General features: G+C 36.1%; 3 protein-coding genes and 1 pseudogene across 5 annotated transcripts; 3 read left to right on the top strand and 1 right to left on the bottom strand.

Moving 5' to 3' along the window:
• The first annotated feature begins 365 nt into the window (after nucleotides 1-365).
• On the top strand, nucleotides 366-3,485 carry LOC104711002 (putative L-type lectin-domain containing receptor kinase I.6). 3 transcript variants are annotated; one of them, XM_087467464.1, is made up of 2 exons: nucleotides 366-700; nucleotides 919-3,485. In XM_087467464.1, exon 2 carries the CDS (start codon nucleotides 1,226-1,228, stop codon nucleotides 3,266-3,268), a length of 2,043 nt encoding a protein of 680 aa, XP_087323590.1. In that variant the 5' UTR covers nucleotides 366-700; nucleotides 919-1,225; the 3' UTR covers nucleotides 3,269-3,485. The 3 variants fall into 3 exon arrangements, with proteins under 3 accessions (XP_087323590.1, XP_010425972.1, XP_087323589.1); XM_010427670.3 differs by having other exon boundaries at nucleotides 522-700; nucleotides 1,176-3,485; XM_087467463.1 differs by having other exon boundaries at nucleotides 525-700; nucleotides 873-3,485.
• A 3,139-nt stretch (nucleotides 3,486-6,624) lies between these two features.
• Nucleotides 6,625-7,873, bottom strand: LOC104715285 (putative F-box protein At1g58090 pseudogene; annotated as a pseudogene).
• Nucleotides 7,874-10,360: 2,487 nt separating this feature from the next.
• Nucleotides 10,361-13,688, top strand: LOC104711001 (putative L-type lectin-domain containing receptor kinase I.5). The gene has a single exon (XM_087467462.1). The coding sequence runs from the start codon at nucleotides 11,228-11,230 to the stop codon at nucleotides 13,313-13,315; it is 2,088 nt and encodes a 695-aa protein (XP_087323588.1). The 5' UTR covers nucleotides 10,361-11,227; the 3' UTR covers nucleotides 13,316-13,688.
• Nucleotides 13,689-14,189: 501 nt separating this feature from the next.
• Nucleotides 14,190-16,230, top strand: LOC104715284 (putative L-type lectin-domain containing receptor kinase I.4). The gene has a single exon (XM_019230262.2). It carries the CDS (start codon nucleotides 14,902-14,904, stop codon nucleotides 16,228-16,230), a length of 1,329 nt encoding a protein of 442 aa, XP_019085807.2. The 5' UTR covers nucleotides 14,190-14,901.
• The last annotated feature ends 4,884 nt before the right edge of the window (nucleotides 16,231-21,114 follow it).

Genomic DNA, 21,114 nt, shown 5'->3' with positions numbered 1-21,114 from the left:
GCACAATTTTCATCTTTGCACTGAATTCACCTTTTTATTGTCTACATAGTCTAGAACTTTGCAGCTACACATCGAAGCATCTAAATGTTATGGGGAATTGGAGAGAATACTATACAAATAGAGAGATTTACATTCATTCAGTAAAGTTTTATGTTTTTATCATTGGGCCAAAAAATATCCTATTATATATACCTCGAAGACCCAAGTGAGACTTTCGTCAATCTGTCCTATTTATTTAAGTTATTACATTTTACCCCTATATTTTGGTTATTTTGCATAGTAGTCCCCCATAAAATGAATAATTTACATTGGAGCCCTAGACAGCGTTGTTTAGTTCAGCACCGAAGTCGATTGATAGATTCCTTGACGAGAGCATTGTCCTCCTCTGTCGCAGAATCTCTCGACCGAGATGATTGTCGCAGCTTCCATATTCAGAGGGGGCGAGGGAGCGGCTCGTGGCGACACTGTACTTGTTTCCCATCTGCTCGATTTCAGTGTGCGTATCTGGTGAATCAAAGAGATTTTTTTTTTTTTTTTTTTTTTTTTTTTTTTTTTCTCAAATGCAGAAGAAAGAAGAGTACGTCAAGCCAAGTTTACAGCTTTTGAATGGGGTTTTTTTCACTAATATCTTAGCGGAAGTGTTGGCGTGAACAACTGAACATGATGATTTGATGATGGACTTGCCTTTGGATTCAACTTGGTATGAATATTTTATTTTATCAATTTGGGTGCATTTTGAATTCGTTAATTGTTTGTTTTGTTTTCTTGGACTTTGAAATTGTTTCTCTAGTTGAAAGAAATTTATTTATATAATAACTAGGAGTTAAGAAAAGGTCAAACATTTGAAAAAGCCAGTAAACATATTTTTGTAGCTAGAGATTCTGACTTCAGCATGGTGGGCACTGTTCTTGATGATAGGGGAGTAGTGGAGAAGAATATTCTTAAACCATGAAATGATTGACAAGTCTCGGTTTTTTTAATATTAAAGCCGGCTTTATAAGTTTAATCTTTCAGAGGCTAAGAATATACTAAGGAGTGTCATCGTAAAATTTCTCAAGTCAACTCTGTAATTCTCAGAGACAAAATGTTAAGAAATTATTGTGGACTTGGCAATGAAAAAGATTGGGACTTTATATTATATACTGGGAGGTTTTGACCTGACTTTGTTTTGCAAGCTGGATACATTATTATCCACCATTGGTGTCGAAGAAAAGATTCGTTCAGAATGGTCAGATTCTCTGTTTTGTCAGAAATGGCTCAAGGATTGCATCTCATCTGGATGATCTTCTTCTGTATTCATCTGATTTGCATCTCAAGTCAACAGGAGGATGGGTTTATTTATAATGGCTTTAGCCAAGCAGACCTTTATACTGACGGTGTTGCTAAAATTCTTCCCAAAGGACAGTTGCAGTTGACTGACGGATCCGGACAGAAAATGGGTCATGCTTTCGTCAAGAAGCCTTTTGAGTTCAGTACACCTGAATCTCTCTCTTTCTCAACTCATTTTGTGTGTGCACTGGTGCCTAAGCCCGGTTTTATTGGTGGTCACGGTGTTGCCTTTGTTTTATCTGCCTCCATGGATCTCACACAGGCAGACGCAACACAGTTCTTGGGACTTTTTAACATCTCAACTCAAGGATCCCCTTCTTCTCACCTAGTTGCTGTTGAGCTAGACACTGCTCTCAGCGCTGAGTTTGATGACATTGATGCCAATCATATTGGAATTGATGTCAATAGCCTTATGTCTATTGCTTCTACTCCGGCTGCTTACTTTTCCGAGATAGATGGGGAGAACAAAAGCATACAACTTCTGAGTGTTGATCCTGTTCAAGTTTGGGTGGACTACGGAGGAAGTGTACTTAATGTTTCTCTGGCTCCTCTTAAAATTCAGAAGCCAAGCCAGCCTCTTTTGTCAAGATCCATCAACCTTTCAGAAACATTTCCAGACAGAAAGTTCTTTCTTGGGTTCTCTGGAGCAACAGGGACATTGATCAGCTACCAATACATACTCGGATGGAGTTTTAGCAGAAACATGATGTCATTACAGCCCTTGGATGTCAGTAAACTCCCTCGAGTTCCTCGTCATAGAGCTAAAAATAAGAGACCATCAGCGCTGCTTATTATTCTGGTCATGTTACTGGCTACTATAGTGTTTTTGGCTCTTGGAGCAGCTTATATCTACAGGAGAAGGAAATATGCAGAAGTAAGAGAAGAATGGGAAAAAGAATATGGTCCACACCGTTTTTCTTATAAAGCTCTGTACAATGCAACGAAAGGGTTTAACAAGGATGGACTTCTTGGAAAAGGAGGTTTTGGAGAAGTGTACAAAGGAACTCTGCCTTCCAAAGAACAAATAGCAGTGAAAAGAGTGTCCCACGATGCAGAGGAAGGGATGAAACAGTTTGTGGCTGAAATCGTCAGTATGGGTAACTTGAAGCACAAGAATATGGTTCCACTTATTGGGTATTGTAGAAGAAAAGGTGAGTTACTTCTGGTATCTGAATACATGCCTAATGGTAGTCTTGACCAATACTTATTCAATGACGGAAAACCACCCTTTTCATGGCATCAAAGACTTGTAATCATCAAGGATATAGCTTCAGCTCTTAATTACATGCATACAGGGGCTCCCCAAGTTGTTCTCCACCGAGATATCAAGGCTTCTAACATTCTGTTAGATGCTGAACTTAATGGAAGGTTAGGGGACTTTGGTATGGCAAGGTTTCATGATCATGGGAGAGACCCTGCTACAACTGCTGCTGTAGGAACCATTGGCTACATGGCACCAGAGCTTGCTACAATGGGAGCTTGCACTGCCACTGATGTGTATGGATTTGGTGCTTTTTTACTTGAAGTAACATGTGGGAGGAGACCTGTGGAACCTGGGTTGCCAGCTGAAAGATGGTATATAGTTAAGTGGGTATGTGAATGTTGGAAAATGGCGTCTTTGCTCGGAGCTAGAGATCCAAGATTGAGAGGTGAAATCTCAGCTGAGGAAGTTGAAATGGTACTGAAACTAGGGTTGCTTTGCACAAATGGTGTGCCAGAACTAAGACCTTCTATGGAAGAAGTTGTGCAATACTTAAACCGAAGCTTAAAGCTGCCTGATATCTCTCCAAGTTCTCCTGGTATCGGGTCCTTTACCCCACTGATTATCGGATCAAACCCCTTCCCTGTCTCCCCAACTACCAAGACTTTTTACTCTTCTTCCTCGGCCAACGACTCTACATTTGTTACTCACTCAATTGTCCATGGCCATGGACGGTAAACTTTGAGAACTTTGGTTTGGCATGCATACCATTTTGCTTCACTTGTGAAGTCTATTTATTTTTTGATATTTGACAAAGACATCCACCATTGAAAAGTAGTATTTGGAGTCTTTTGTAGAAGTGTTGTTAAGCTTTGTAAATTTTGATGTTTCATATCTCCATTTCTCATTTTACATTAATTTATTGCATTTTCCAGTAATAAGAGGCTTTTGTACAGATGTTTACAAGTTGTTCTTCACTCTGTCTGCTACTTTGATCTCATTCTGTTACTTCTCTATAAACAATATACGACAAGCCCCAGGTTAACAGAAACCAATGTTTTGGTCCTCGGCTTGAATACCAGAGTCTGGGGAGGGTTGGTTTCAGTGTGATGGTTTAATGCCCGATATATAATTGAGTAATCTCCGACTTCTCTGAATCCTGTTTCAAGTAAGTATATATCCCATTTTGTTCAAGCTTTGGTTCCATTTACAAGTCGTGGAGTTCAGGTTTTGTTGCTATTGTCATTGCTATGAATTTCGTGGTTTGTTCATGCTCGTTTTTTGCTGGATTGTCTAACTAATCACATTAAATTCCACTGGTTTTCTTGAATAGTTAAATTGAGGCCAGTTTCATCTGTGGAGCTGAGTGGGATCACAAGAGAGCTTCATCAAGTTCGTGACATTGTTGATCCATTCATCCATCCCATGACAGGTAAAGTTTAGAGACTTCTTCTTGAAACTGTTAAAGACCGCATTTAACTTCTTATATAGGTGATTTCCTCATATTTTTACCATAACTTGTCGATTTCTAAAGGTTCTAAGAATATATGTAGCTAGTCTGAGACATGTGATCATCAATTCTTTTGTCTTTTATGTTCTATTATTATTTGGGGTACTGTTTACTGGCTATTGTTTGTTTATGTCAATTTTATCATGTTTCAGATGCGATTCTGTGTAAACTTAAAAGGGAATTTGATTTGCCACTTTCCAAACAAAACTTGTGGAAAATGCCATTTTTAATTTTCATTTTCAAAACTGTCATTTTCAATTTTGTGTCATATATGAAAAAGACGAAAATACATTTTCATTAAATCATTGATTATTAACATTTACAATTAAAGTTTTGAAAATAAATCAAGATTGGCCTTAATTGTTTGTAAAGATGTTATTCACAGTCTGCAACAATGTGGTGAGCAAAAACTTTGGTTGTTGTATCTAGTCTCCCGGAATTGCAGATATGCAGTGTGGACATTGTTTTCTGTTAGTAGTGGACACGAATCTTCATACTAAATTTTGGCTATGGTCCACTCAAAAGACGAAGAACATAATGGTGATGGACAAAAAAACCTTGGCTACTAGATGTGGTCCACCGTATCTGCAGACCTACAGTGTGGACAAGTTTTTTTGTTAGCAATGGAAACAAAACACATGACCGAACATATATGGTCCACTGAAGAGAGAGAGAAGGACATTATAGTAGTGGACAAAAACCTGGTCGGTTGGATCTGGTCCACCGGATCTAGAGACCTGTAGTGTGAACAAGTTTGATAGTTGTAGACAAAAACTTGGTCGGTATAATCTGGTCTACCGAACACCAGATTTGCAGACCTCAAGTGTTGACAAATTTTATTGTTAGCAATGAACACAAAATAGGGATGGAAAAAAACCTGGCCGGCTGGATCTGGTCCACCGGAGTTGCAGACCTGCGGTTTTGTCTGCCTGCGGTCAGGTATAAGAACTCTGGAACTAGACCTAGCGGTTTCACCTGCCACGGTAGAGGCAAACAGATCAGATGGAGATCTCGGTCGAAGAATTGTGTCTTGATGAAGAATTTCTCCATTATATACAGGCTACAGACTGAAACAGATGGAGCTTGCAGAAAGAGACTCATCAGTACTATAGATGTTTCAGATGCAATTCTGTATGAGCATTAAATTATAGGATATGGACTTAAGTAAACTAATGTGAGAAATGTGGTTTGTTATTTTGTTTGTATTATTCTGATCACATTGTTTGGAGTCCATTTTGCATGAACGTTGTTTCTGCTAGTTACACCAAGAAAGGTGTTAATACATGTAAGAACCATATAAATAATTAGGATGTTTCCCAGAGGACAATCTGGGAGTTCTATGGAGTTGAGTATTCTATTTCCCTAAGAAGGTTAAAGATGGTAGGAGAAAACTTAAACGTTAAGACTGCATTTTCTCTGTTTGCCTTGCCTAAGCTTGATTCTGTTTACCTACTTCAATATTCTATAAAAAGTGGGTGCTTGGCTTTCCCTAAGCTTTGATTTCTTTTACTTTCGACTTTAGGAGTACTTCTTCACTTACTATAATAAAATATCATGTAAAGATGCGATTCCTTCAATGGATTTTTTGTTATGTGGGCTATACAGCGTGTAGCAGTTTCATTTGTTTCTGGCTGATGTTGAGATTTGAATATTTAACACCGTGAAATAGTTCTTGATATATATAAATTTAACAAAACTGCCAATGAAAAGTAAATGCTAATGATGCTGGTAGGCTGTGATTACCAATACTATTAAAATAAGTTCACATCCTGTTTTCTGCAGCCAGCGAAGTTTGATCAGAGAAGGATAGACTCTTAACTTGTGTATGTTTTTTAAGTATTTGTTTTCTTACTAAGCACCAAAAGAAATTATATAAGTAGCTGCTGAGGAAAATCCGGTGAAAGATTATGGGTACTAAATCCAAGACACCTGTCATGAATGAATGATTAATATAATAATTTTTTCTCTTTGTTTTAGTACTTTCTAGCACTTTAATTTGTTACTTTGGACTAAATGTGGATTAGTTTTGTTAAATTTGAATTTTGAACATTAACCACGTGAAGTTATGATGTTATCTATCTGTTACTGTCCAGTTTGTAAAGCCAATAAAGATATAGATGCAGATGCTAGTACACTCTGTACTTGTTGTAGTCATAATTAATTACTTCCATTATTTATGCAGCTAGACGAAGCTCTCTGTTTTCATCAGCAGCAATGTCTAATGGATTGCTTCTGTTCTGGTTGCTGATCTCCTCTTTTCATCTTATATCTTTTTCTCAACTTCATCAAAAGATACCAGTTTCGTCTTCAACAGGGATTTTATAACCTTCTTCTCTGTAAGCTATACTATATAAACAGGAATCACTGACAGAGAAACGAATTTGTATATCTTCTCAGGCTCACAACCAGATTTTAAGAAAAATCCTCTATTAATTAACCGAATTAGGCCAAACAAATTGTGGTTCCATATATCTTGAGTTCAACTTTTAATATTTTGTACGAATGATATATATAGTATCCTTTCAAACCAATGAGAAAGGCTCCAAAAGAAGAAGAAAAAGAAATATATAACAAAGCAAAACTACGTACATGAAGGTAAATCATATATATAAAACAAGAAAGCGACGACAATGTAAATCAAACTTGTAAAACATTTCTTCTTGGTTCAGTACCTTCAGAGAAATTCATGGGGATCAAACTAGGAAGATAGACACAGGATTTAAACTGCTTAGATGCCATTTCATCTATCTTAAACTTTTTGCACAGATCTCCCCTCACAATATAGACCCAAGCTTGTTTAGGTTTCTTGGCAAGAAAACACACAGCGAAGGTCTTTCCATAGACGAAGAAACATGAAGAAGTGTTGTTGCAAACCATGGGGAAATTAGGTATTGAGATAGTCATGAACTTAATCCACACCACGTCCTCCCCATTGCCAATTTTCTTCTCTGTCACCCAAATCTTAACCTCTCTTCCTCCAGCGCATTGTTGTAACACAGAAAGCCGATCTCCCTTGTAAATCGCGAGGCCACGAGTATGTGAACTACTATGTGTTCCCTTAAACGGTAGAGTACAAAAGGTCTTTACTACCTCTTCCGAAAAATCGAGCATTCGGATGAAATACTGATGACCTTTATAAGCTGTCCAGTACAAATTTCCATTCAGGGAGACCCTGCCATTACATTCATCTACTATTGTTTCGCGATAAGTATTAGAACGTTGACTGGTATCATATGTAACGTTCCATGCATTGGTTGCAAATTTGAAGACATCCAACTTCGTAATAACTTCATCAAACATCTTAGTCATAGTCCCAAGAAACTTGCAACTCCCAATAATCTTGTAACTCTTTTCGGTGCTACTACCATCGTAACCCATGCTCGGACTGCTGCTACGTGGACGCCCAGCATCCGGGTCAATCCGTTCAGTCCGATTAAATAACGGGTTTCGAACCACGGCTCCATGATCAGAGTTGCGCAAGAACAAGTAACCATCGCAGGTCCCCTTGAGATCATAACGGGGACCGCGTAAATCAAAACATAAATCACTAATCTTTATAGATGGGTCGTCGTTGTTGAGATCGAAGCTTATCGAATAAATATGGGAATGCGTCTTTAACAAGATTTCTGGGCGACCGCAGGCAAAGTTTCTGTCGACGAATCTCTTATTGTTGAAAAGAGTGTCCCATCCTTTGCAAACGGATCTGAAGCGAACGAGAGATCGAGGTGGGACTCGAACCAGTATCTCTTCTTCTAGTTCTGGTGGAAGCTTTCTCACCGCCATTAGCGCAACCATTATTAGGGGTTTTTTTGTAAAGGAAGGACGATCGGTTCGTATCCTTTATCCTATAAATCACAAGTAACCTGTCCAATAAGATTAAGCCACATCATATTTTTAAAAAATAACTAAAAAATAATACAACAAAAATGCAAAACGTTAGAAAAAGACCTGATTTTCTTCAGTAACTGTCCTCCCACTCTTCCACTATCTCTGCAATTTCAAAATAAAACCACTGTAAAATTATAAAAAACTTAATAATCATCCAGATCATTCTATTTTTTTACCAACCATCGACACACCATCTTTGTTTCTTTTTTTTTTCTGCAAAACAAAAGGCTCTCAATGATTTTCACAATAGATATTAAATTCATCCAATAAGATGATATCATAGATGCTTGCTTTCCTCATATCGGGTAGAAAAAAGGGTGAATTAGGTCAGTAACCAAAACAAAAAAACTATAGTAGTAAATAACACTATATTTAAAAAAATTAGAAGATTAAGATGAGGGCAGTGGAAAATTACCAATGGTGGTGGAGGACAGTGGTGGCTGGCCGGAGATAGTTGCCCGGCGGTGGTTGGCCGGCGGTGGCTGGCCGGAGGTAGCTGGCCGGAAGTAGCTGGTCGGCGGTAGCTGGCCGGAGGTGGCTGGCCGGAGGTGGCTGGCCGGAGGTGGCTGGCCGGAGGTGACTGGCCGGTGGTGGTTGGCCGGCGGTGGTTGGTCGGAGGTGGTACTCCGGCGGTGGCTTGCCGGAGTAGCCGGAAAAGTTTGCCGGGATTGTTCGCCGGAAAAGTTTGCCGGAAAAGTTCGCCGGAACTGTTGGCCGGCGGCCGGTGGCCGGAGGCCGGGGGTAGCGGTGGCCGGAGGTTTGGCTGGAGGAAATCTAAACCCTAGAAGCACATTGGGAACCCTAGTGGTGATGGTGGTAAAGAGGTGGTGGTAGGAGATAGAGATGGTGGTTTTAGGGGGTGGGGAAGGTGGTGGTAGGGGGTGGGGATGGTGGTGGAAGAGGGTGGAAGGAAATAGTAAGGGCAAGGGTAATATAGTATATATTATAGTTTTTATAGAGTATAGTTATACATGGTTAGAATAGTTAGTGGGTTAATTATAGTTTTTTTTGTTGGTTATTGAGTGCAAATTCCCTAGAAAAAAAGACGGAGGCGTAAGGAATCTGAAGTAATTGACAAACGCTCAAACTTTTTTACGGTAACAAACTCACGCAAACTTCGTCAACAAAAAAAAAGCAATTACATCAGCTTAATTTATGGTTTTTCTAGCAGGTGCGTCAACTAAACATGATGTTTTTTTCATGTACCGGAACAAGAATTGGTGAGTTTGGTAATGTAATTAATTCTGTGTTATTTAAATGCCTACTAGAATTAACTGATCATGATAAACCTAAATTTAACTGTAATTTGCATTACAATATTTTCATTTCTTAATATGCGTAGCGATTTTTGTTTTTTTTTTTACTTTGCTATACTATTTGTGTATCTACGTTGATCTCTTGAAGGTGGAAAATTAACTGCTACATACATGCAAAGCACAATGGTGTAGATGCAAAAGTGATGAGAGGTTTTGGGAGATGCACTTGATTCTTATGTCTAAGCTTTTTCCCGTACAAGGTACGGGTCTAATACTAGTAAATAAATAATTCTTTGAGAAGATAAAAGGGAATTTAGTCAAAATTGCCTTTTTCCAAACTAAAATTTTGGTAATAGCCATTTTGTTATTTCTCTTTTCTAGAGTCAAAACCTCTTATTTATCTTTGACAGAAAAAAAAACAAAGGAAAACAAAAAACATACTCCCTCTGTCTCATGAAGATTGATGTTTTGAGACTTTCACACATATTAAGAAAATTTTTAGTTTTTATTTGTTAATTAATTTATAATTACTTTTTGGTAGAGAGAGAAAATATAAACCAATAACAATTCAAAAATTTTAATATTTTAAATGATTACTTCTTGAAGTTTGCAAAACATCAATTTTTGTGGGACAAAAATATATCTCAAAATATCAATCTTTGTGAGACAGAGGGAGTATACTGTACTAGTTTATTGATGGCACGAAAAACCGGCAGCTAAAAATAGCACGGATTTGGAAATTGGAATTATAGATTCTATGAACTCCATAGCTATTGGATGGTTGCCAACTTACCAACCTCTATCATATACCTCGTGGTCGCTCCACTGTTTTGTTTCTCACTGACAAGAACAAAAGTTGTCTTGACAAGAAACTGATCTTGAGAAGAAAACAGTGTCTTTTTTTTATATAGGTAAAAATATGTATTACAAATCTGCATGATAGGTTCATCAGCTAGACCTTTTACGCTTGACAAACGACTATGATAAAAGGAAACTACAAACGCACATTTGAGGGCATCAAATACAACAATTTGCGTAAATCAAGGCGTAAATCAGTCACTTTTATAATCAGTCACGTGAAGTTATGATGATTTATATAATATTATCTAGTTGTTACTGTCCAGTTTGTAACACTAATAAAGATATGAGATGCGAACGCTAGTACACTCTGTAATTATTGGAATCATAATTACTTCCATAGTTCCATTACCTCTGCAGCTAAACGAAGCTCTCTGTTTCACTAGCAGCAATGTCTAATGGATTGCTTCTGATCTGGTTGATGATCTCCGTAAGCTTTGATATCTTTTACTTTCGACTTTTTGAGTACTTCTTTCCCTTACTATAATATAAAATATCATGTAAAGAAAGATGCGATTCATTTAACGAATTTTTCTATGTGGGTACAGCGTGTAGTAGTTTCATTTGTTTCCGGCTGATGTTGGGATTGGAATATTTAATACTGTGAAGCATTTCTTGATTTATATAAATTTTACAATACTGTTAAGAGTAATGCCAATGAAAAGTAAATGCATATGATGCTGGTAGGCTGTGATTATCATTAAAATAAGTTCACATCCTTTTATCTGCAGCCAGCGAAGTTTGATCAGAGAAGGATGAACTCTTAATTAACTTGTGGATTGCTTCTGATCTGTTATATTTTTTAAGTATTTGTTTTCTTACTAAGCACCATAAGAAATTATATAAGTAGCTGCTGCAATATGAGGAAAATCCGGTGAAAGATTATGGGTACTAAATCCAAGACACGTGTCATGAATGAATGATTAATATAATAAAGTTTCTCTTTGCTTAGTACTCTTCTAGCACTTTCATTTGTTTCTTTGGACTAAATTTGGATTAGTTTTGTTAAATTTGGATTTTGAACATTAAACACGTGAAGTTATGATGATTTCTATAATATTATCTAGCTGTTACTGTTCGTTTGTATTGCCAATAAAGATATAGATACACTCTGTAATTGTTGTAGTCATAATTACTTCCAGTATCTCTGCAGCTAAAGTAAGCTCTCTGTTTTCACCAGCAGCAATGTCTAATGGATTGCTTCTAATCTGGTTGATCTCCTCTTTTCATCTCATCTCTTTGTCAACTTCATCAACAGCTACCAGTTTTGTCTTCAACAGCTTTGGTCAAGCAAATCTTTCTCTTGACGGTTCTGCTACATTGCTTCCCAATGGATTACTCCAGCTTGCCAAAGACTCGCAGCATCAAATGGGTCATGCTTTCATCAAGAAGCCAATCGTCTTCAGATCCTCTAAACCACTCTCGTTTTCAACACATTTCGTGTGTGCTCTGGTGCCTAAACCGGGCTTTGAAGGCGGCCACGGCATTACCTTTGTGATATCTCCTTCTGTGGATTTCACACGGGCGCAACCAACTCGGTACATGGGGGTTTTCAACGCCTCAACACATGGATCTCCTTCTTTTCACCTGTTTGCTGTTGAGCTCGACACCGTTAGAAACACAGATTTTCTTGAGACGAACAATAACCACGTTGGGATTGATGTCAACAACCCCATTTCAGTCGAGTCAGCACCAGCTTCTTATTTTTCCAAGTCAGAACAGAAGAATGTGAGCATAAACCTCTCGAGTGGGAGCCCTATACAGGTCTGGATTGATTACCAAGGAACTCTACTTACTGTTTCCGTGGCGCCTCTTGAAGCTGAGAAGCCAAGTTTGCCTCTTTTGTCACGATCTATCAATCTCTTAGAACTATTCCAGAGTAGAAGATTGTTTGTTGGGTTCTCTGCAGCAACAGGGACAGCAATCAGTTACCATTATCTTCTTGGGTGGAGCTTCAGCACAAGCATGGAATCATTGAAGCTACTTGACATCTCAAAAATTCCTCTAGTTCCTTCGCCTAGAGTTAAGCATAAGACACCATATGTTCTGATCATCGCTCTGCCCGTTGGAGTTGCTATCATACTAATGGTTGTTCTTGCGGGAGTTTATTACCACAGGAAGAAGAAATATGCGGAAGTAAGTGAGCCATGGGAGAAGAAATATGGTACAGACAGGTTCTCTTACAAATCTTTATACATTGCAACAAAAGGGTTCCACAAGGATAGGTTTCTTGGAAGAGGTGGTTTTGGTGAAGTGCACAGAGGAGATCTCTCTATGAACAGAACTGTAGCTGTGAAGAGAGTATCCCATGATGGCGAGGAAGGGATGAAGCAATTTGTGGCTGAAGTCGTGAGTATGAAAAGTCTGAAACACAGGAACCTTGTTCCACTTGTCGGGTATTGCAGGAGAAAAGGCGAGCTTTTACTTGTCTCTGAGTACATGCCTAACGGTAGTCTCGACCAGCACTTGTTTGATGAGCAAACTCCGGTTCTTTCTTGGTCTCAAAGACTTGTGATTGTGAGGGGTATAGCATCAGCTCTCTTCTATCTCCATAGAGAAGCTGAACAAGTTGTTTTGCACCGAGATATCAAAGCCTCCAATGTTATGTTAGATGCTGAATTGAATGGTAGGTTAGGAGACTTTGGTATGGCTAGGTTTCATGACCATGGAAGCAATGCTGCCACAACAGCAGCGGTTGGCACTGTAGGATACATGGCTCCTGAGCTGATAACAATGGGAGCTTCCACTGTAACCGATGTGTATGCCTTTGGTGTTTTCATGCTCGAAGTAGCATGTGGGAGGAAACCTGTTGAATTCGAGGTGCAAGTTGAGAAACGTTTTCTGATCAAATGGGTTTGTGAATGCTGGAAGAAAGATTCTTTGCTTGATGCTAAAGATCCAAGATTGGGAGAAGAGTTTGTACCGGAGGAAGTTGAGTTGGTTATGAAGTTGGGGTTGATATGTACAAACATCGTGCCGGAATCTAGACCAGCAATGGGACAAGTGGTTCTTTGCTTGGCCGGGAATCTACCATTGCCAGATTTTTCACCATACACGATTGGAATCGGTTCGTTTACTCCTGTAGTGGTTGATGCAGCCTCGCTTAACGTCTCATTTACTTCAAGAAACTGGTCAGCTCCTTCTGCTTCTTCTTCCTCAGCTAACAACTCAAAGGAGGTTGAGCATCCATTGGAATCTAAGAAGTCTCTAAACGTAGTTTCTGAACCTGAAGACATCGAGTCGAGTCTCTCCAGGACAAACAGTGGCAGATAATGAAGTTTATTGTCATCCATATTACATCATGAGCCAGACATAGACGCTGAGTGTGAGTGTGAGTGATCTCAAATTCGGTTTAAATTGGTTTACCCGGTTCGTGCGTTTGACCATCATGACTTAAATTAATTCTATTGACGTTTTCGAAAGTGTGTGTGTCCGTCCCATAAACGTTAGAATTCCGGGCGGAGCTGTCCCGTCTCTCTTCTTCCGGCGACGGAGTGATTTCAAATATCTCAGCTCCAATTCTGGAAGATATCGCTTCGCTTATTTTTGTTAGATGTTAAAATTGGATTGAAAAAACTTAATTGGAATTGGAATCCTTAGTATGTATGAGTTAATTGGAATCCTTCAGAGATGACTTGGTCAGCTACATATAAACTTAATTGGATTGAAAAAATTATACTCCAAAGTTTGTGGCACATAGTATATATGAATATACTAAGACTAAAGAATGCTTTCTCTTTCTGAATGTGCTAGTAGAAACCAGCTTACATCCCAAGACATTTGAGATTCCATCGGGAGTAGCATGAAATACTCCTACAAGAGGGAAGTACTTTGCTTCGGTTGACCTTGGGATTAACCAGAGTACAGAGTCTTTCCTGCAGTATTTAATTCTCATGATGGATTAGATTATTGCAATGATTATATGGTGGTTGTCATTGTTATTATTTGATTATATTACCGTCGAGTCAAATGTGTGATGCCTATTATATTATATTTATGCTGACTAGTGTAATTCCTTAGGAGGAATATGTTAATGTGGAGGACTTGGAATGTTGAACGTTTGACTTTTTTTTTTTTTGACTTATGAGTAGACCATTTTTTACAGCTCCAGAGATTGCTTCTTACTGGCGAGAACAAATTTATCCATGAAATTATCAGACTCTCTCTTTCAATAGGAATGGCTTGCAGACTAGATTTGGTTTTGATCGTCTCCTGCATTCATCTGACTTGCTTTGTCATGTCAACAAGAATCCAGTTTTGTCTACAATGGCTTCAACCAAGCAAATCTTTTTGTTGATGGGCTTGCCAGGATCCTTCCTGGTGGAATTTTGCACTTGACAAATACTACAGAGTTGCAAACTAGGTCATGCTTTCTTCAAGAGCCATTTGATTTTAATCCATCTTCGTCACTCTCATTTTATACACATTTTGTGTGTGCGTTGGTGCCTCCTAAGTTCGGAGCTGATGGATGGTGGCCATGGGATTGCCTTTGTTGTATCTCCTTCCATGAATCTCTCTCATGCATACTCAACTCAGTACCTGGGCATCTTCCTCTTCTCACCTGCTAGCCATTGAGCTCGATACTGTTGAGACAGTAGAGTTTAGTGAGCTAGAAAAGGCTCATGTTGGGATTGATGTGAACAACCCGATATCTGTTGAATCTGCTCTCCCGTCTTACTTTTCCAGTGCATTGGGGATGAATGTAAGCATAAATCTCCTGAGTGGGGAGCCTATCCAGGTCTGGGTGGATTATGATGGATCGTTGCTAAATGTTTCTCTGGCCCCTATAGAAATCCAGAAACCAAATCGACCTCTTATTTCAAGAGCCATCAATCTGTCAGACATTTTTCAAGATAAAAATGTATGTTGGGTTCTCTGCATCAACAGGGAGATTGACAAGTAACCAGTATATACTTGGGTGGAGTTTTAGTAAAAGCAAAAAATTAATCCAGTCTCTGGACCTCACTAAACTCCCACAAGCTCCTCTTCCAAGAGATGAACAGTCTCCACTTCCTAGAGACGAAAATAATAAATTATCTCCACTGCATATTCATATTGGCCTGGTCGTCTTATTGGTGATCCCTGTGGTGATGGTTCTCGTAGGAGTTTATTGGTACAGGAGAAACAAGTATGCAGAAGTGAGAGAATCGTGGGAAAAGGAATACGGCCCACACCGATTTTCCTACAAGTCTCTGTACAAAGCAACAAATGGGTTTGGCAAAGATGTTCTTGTTGGGAAAGGTGGGTTTGGAGAAGTGTACAAAGGAACTCTGCCCCTAAGCAGGTATATAGCTGTGAAAAGACTGTCACACGATGCAGAACAAGGAATGAAACAGTTTGTGGCAGAAGTTGTAACTATGGGAAGTTTACAACATCGACATTTGGTTCCTCTTCTCGGGTATTGCCGGAGAAAGGGTGAATTACTGCTGGTCTCCGAGTACATGCCCAACGGCAGTCTTGACCAGTACTTGTTTCATAACCAAAACCCATCTCCTTCATGGTTGCAAAGGATTTCTATTCTTAAGGACATTGCCTTGGCTCTCAATTACTTGCATACAGGAGCCAGTCCACCTGTTTTGCACCGAGATATAAAAGCTTCTAATGTCATGTTGGATTCTGAGTATAATGGAAGGTTAGGAGATTTTGGTATGGCCAGGTTTTATGACCCCAAAGCCAACTTATCTGCAACAGCTGTTGTGGGTACCATAGGTTACATGGCACCTGAGCTAATAATAACAATGGGAGCTTCTACAAAAACTGATGTGTACGCCTTTGGTGCTTTCCTTCTTGAAGTAGCTTGTGGAAGGCGACCTGTAGAACCTGAGTTACCGGTGGAAAAGCAATATCTGATCAAGTGGGTTTGTGAATGCTGGCAACATGCTTCTTTACTCGGGGCAAGAGATCCAAGATTGGGAGGAGAATCCTTCCCAGAGGAAGTTGAGATGGTTTTGAAACTTGGGTTGCTCTGCACAAATGTGGTGCCAGAATCAAGGCCTTCCATGGGACAAGTGGTGCAGTACCTAAGCCTGGACCTACCCTTGCTGGATTTCTCACTCAATACTCCAGGGATTGGGGGTTTTATGCATGTTTCAATGGAAGCATCATCTGCCATTTGTGTTCCCAATTTAAGAAATTCGTTGATACTTATGTATGTTACTCACACGATTTTGGAAGGGTACGGAAGATGAGATCTAAGAAAGTCTGTATTTTCTGCATCTAAATGTATTATTTTAGTCTTTTCGATAATTAACTATGTTGTTGGTTGAGTCTGTGTAGTCTTGTCTTCTTCATAGTTTATAAGTGTTCTTTAACCGTAAGGGGCCAAGAGAGTTCAGAACATGTATCATTTTTCTTGTGTTGGTATATGATCGACATGACCATCATGGTCTATCTGATACGCATGTTCATTGGAATTCTTTAGAGATGACTTTATCAACTATTACGTTACAAATAAATATGGTATTATTACGTTAATCAACTATCAAGCCAAAAGTAAAGCCTCTCGTTTGGCCAGAAGCTTTGCTCATTGCTCTATCCACAGTTTGAATGAGTAAGTATATATATACAGACGAACTTCCTGGAAGAAAAAGACATGGATCCCAAAACAACAGCAGCTCCTTTTACCAAAACCAGAAACTAATCTAAAAGAGTCAAGTTTCAGCTTATCTCACCATGGCTCCTTGAGCTTTCGATCCTGAAGGAGACCACTTAGAAGCAAGACCATGTCCCCTGTTTCACTTACACAAGTCTACTTCAATACTTCACATATAGGTTCCTCATACTACAGCTTCATCCTCATTCGTTGGTAGAGAGAGAGAGTATCTATTGAAAACTTCTTCCAAGTACAATTTCACTAAATATAATAGCACCAAACCATTTGTTCGACACAAATCTGTACAAACATCAAAACCCATAAAAGTATTAGTTATTGGAGCAAATCACACAGATATTGGATTGAGAAAGAGTACAAAAGAAGTTTATGGTCAAACCTAAAAAGGCTTGAGGCTGCAATTACGAAACAGAATCGATCAAAAGGGACCGCGAAGAAATATACTGTCTAACTTTGAGAAGCCCAAAATGGATTTAAATTACCCAAAATGTAAACCTCTTCATATATAAGTGGGTAGGAGAAAACAAGTAACAAAGATGATGCCCCTAAAATACGGCTGCAGAATATACAATAATAAAAATAATTTAATCACAGAAATAAAGGGAAGGCATGACCATATGTCTTCAGAATTTGGACCAACTGTACATGACATCTGGGTGAATCATGTGTATGTAAACAAACACTTGCAAATGCGCAAGTTTAGGGCATTGCAAAAATTCCAAACAAACCTGTACTTGTTACGTTGGAGAAGAATCCCTAAGCCTAAACTGTAATTGTTAAGTTGGTGTATTGTATGTTCCTTTCGATTAAAATATTCGGATAACGAATACATAACTCGAGTTAAAATATTTTAGATATCGAAAAATTACACCATAAAAACCTTTTAACAAAAAAAAAAGAAAAATTACACCATAAACTTTTATTTTAAATAATTCAGATAATATAAATCAGATATATGAATGATTCAGATACATAAAATCACTGTCAGAATGGACAAGAATCAATTTTATGTTCGGATATTTCGGATAACTCTCAATAATTTTGTATAATTTTTAGATAATTTTAAGGGACATTTTAAAGAAAATACTAAATTTTTAAAGAAATTTAAAAATTACACTCAATATTATAGTTATTTGAAAACTACACATTTTGAAATGAAAATGGACAGATATACCCTTAAAAAATTATTTTAACAATTAAATAAAAATAATAAAAACAATAAAAACTAAATTTAAATTTTAAAATAATTCAAATTTTAAAATAAATTACTTTCTAAAATTTTTAAATTCGGAATAAATTATTAATAAATATAAATTATAACAAAAATGTATTTATTGTATTTTAAATAATAATTACATGAATCAATTTTTTATCTTAAAATTTTGAATAAAGAAAAAGAATTTAAATATTTTTTCTTGATATTATTTAGATTTAAATTATTTAAAATAATATATATATATATATATATATATCAATGTTTTAGACTTATTTTAATCATTGTTGATTATAGAGAATTTGTTAAAAATGCCCCTTTGATATACCCCTTTTCAAAAATACCCTCTTTTCTGGCCATTTTTATTTATGCCATCTTTTAATTTTTAATGACCATTTTACCCTTAGATGAAATTATTTTATTCAATAAAAAGAAAAACAAAATTTTCCCGCCAAAAAATTTCCGACATATTTTCCCGCCAAAAATTTTTCAAAAAAATTTTCCCGCCAAAAATTTTTTTGTCAAAAAACTTTTGATAAAAAATTTCGAAAAAAAAAATTTTCCCGCCAAAATTTTTCCCGCCAAAAAAAATTTACAAGGTTTTTAAAAGGTTTTATAAGGTTTCTACCTTATAAAAGCCTTATAAACACCTTGTAAAGGCTTTTACAAGATTTTTTAAAGAGTTTTAAAAGGTTTTTTAAACAACTTGTAAACGCTTTTACAAGATTTTTAAAAGGTTTTTAAAAGGTTTTTAAAAGGTTTTTAAAAGGTTTTCAAATGGTTTTTCAAAGGATTTTTAAAAGGTTTTTAAACACCTTCTAAACCCTTTTACAATATTTTTAAAAACCTTGTAAAAGTTTTTATAAAATTTTTAAAAGGTTTTTAAACACCTTTTAAATGCTTTTTAAAAGCGTTTACAAGGTGTTTAAAAACCTTTTAAAGCATTTACAAGCTTTTTAAAAGCATTTACAAGGTTTTTAAAAGCGTTTACAATGTGTTTAAAAACTTTTTAAAAACCTTGTAAACGCTTTTAAAAGTTTTTTAAAAGCATTTACAAGGTTTTTAAAATGTATAAATTTCAATATTTTTGGCGGGAAAATTTTTCGATTTTGGCGGGAAAATTTTTTTTTTTGGCGGGAAAAAATAATTTTTTCGGGAAAAATTTTTGATTTTGGCGGGAAAAAAAATTTTGGCGGGAAATTTTTTTGGCGGGAAAATATTTTCGATTTTGATGACTGTACATTCTTGCTGTCACTCAAAAAGGGTAATTTGGTCATTTTGTATATAAAGAGGGGTAATTTTAAAAATGGTCAACATGAAGGGGTATTTTTAAAAAGAGATATGGAAAAAGGGGCATTTTTGAGAATGCCCCATTTATTTATAATATCGTCTTTTTGAACAATCGTTTTGTTTTTTTACTTCTGTTGACTTAATTATCTTTGTCATCGACTTATATTAAAACAGTTGACTTATGTTATGCCTAGTGGATTTATAACATAGTCGATTTTTTTAAATGTTGACATATTTTTTTAAAACTAATATTATCTAAAAAATTTACTAAACATAAATGGAAAAAGAAGAAATCTAATTAATTTTTTATTTTAATGTTTATAGAATAATGATTTTGTCTAAACTGTGATTTTGTCTTTTTGTATTGTTTCTGTTTTATAAAACCACCTTTTTATTTCTTTATCTGAATTTTAATTTTCTTTGTTGATTATATTTTCCATAATAAACTACTTCATCATTATCTAAATTTTTTCAATATCTAAATTTATAAACAGTGATTTTTTAAAATTATTTTCTAACATAAATTAATTTAATTATTTTGTGTTTCTCTTTTTAATTTTTAATTAATTATTAATTACAGGCATATTTTATTTATTTTATCTTAATTTAATCTTTTATTCATTGATTAATTAATATGTATAATAAATTAATTCATCATTTAAAAAAAAAATTTTAGCAAAATTCTGAATATCTAGTTTACACTATGTTTTTAAAAATATTTTCTTCAATTGAATTAATTTAGTTATATTGTATTTAGTTTTAATTATTTTGTAATTGAGGACAAAATAGTCATTTAGATCAATACATAAAGTACATTTCAAAAACTTAAAAAAAATTAGTATAAATTTCAAATTTTCTCTTAATTTTAAGGTATGTATTCAAATCTTTTCTAATTTTAACGATGTAAATAATATTTTGTGTGAAATTGTTGATGTGGATGCACACATGTATATATTGTTTATGTGTTTAGGGACTTACGTAAAACTAAATTGTATCAATAGTTGTCAACATAAGTTAGCGTCATCTTTGAGAGCTACAAGTGACTATCCATATTTGTTACACATTTCACCATCCATAAGTGATTCTTACAGAACAACCATCCACATTGCTAAGACATGATAATGAAAAATGATTTCTGATAGGTTTATGTAATTAATAGTAAAATGTGGTTCAATTGTTAAACTTATACCATGGTTGCAATTTTAGTGAAATTAAGTATGGTTTAGGGTTTAATGCATAGGGTTTAGAGGTTTAATGGGTACTCTTTTGATGGACAATTTTCTATGGTTCCAAAAACTAAGGGGGGTGTATTCAACTTGACATTTTAAGTGATTTGTGTAAAATTTACAAATCCTATGTTATTCAATCATGGATTTTAAAAAGTCTCATGAAATCCACTGTTATTGAACTGATGATTTAAAAATCAACTTTAAAATCCACTGTTATTCAAAACAGTATGTGGATTTGGGTTTTAATAAGTTTTTTGGATTCTGGAGGATTTGAGAGGATTTGTTTAGTTAAAAATACAGAAATCCAAATCTCATGGTTTTAGGTGGGATTTAATAGAATTTTACCATAAATCATATCAACTCTCCTAAAATCTACCATAATTCCAAATTTCTTAAATCCCATCAAATCCTCCAAAATCATGGTTTCAATACACCCCCTAAGTTATTTGTTCTCTTTTGGTATGCAGAAGAGTTTTCCAAAAACTCTGAACAATTCATTGTAAAAAAAAATTGTTGTCCATTCTAAAAAAAGTATTAATTTAAGTGAAAATAATTAATTTTAGTGAAAATAGTTAATTTAAGTAAAATTAAGTTTAGGGTTTATAGTTTTAAGAGGTAGAACTAGTTTATCATCTTTAAGTTTGAAGTTCAAGTCATGCAAGATTTGATTTGATTTTTTTATCTCCTTTTGTCCATCATCCCATCCACACACCATGAATATTTTTTTAGC

Source organism: Camelina sativa, chromosome 9 (assembly GCF_030686135.1).
Source record: "Camelina sativa cultivar CO46 ecotype springtype chromosome 9, ASM3068613v1".
NCBI classification, from domain to species: domain Eukaryota; kingdom Viridiplantae; phylum Streptophyta; class Magnoliopsida; order Brassicales; family Brassicaceae; genus Camelina; species Camelina sativa.
Note: the sequence above shows the minus strand (reverse complement) of the source record. Positions and strands in the feature narration are given on the sequence as shown.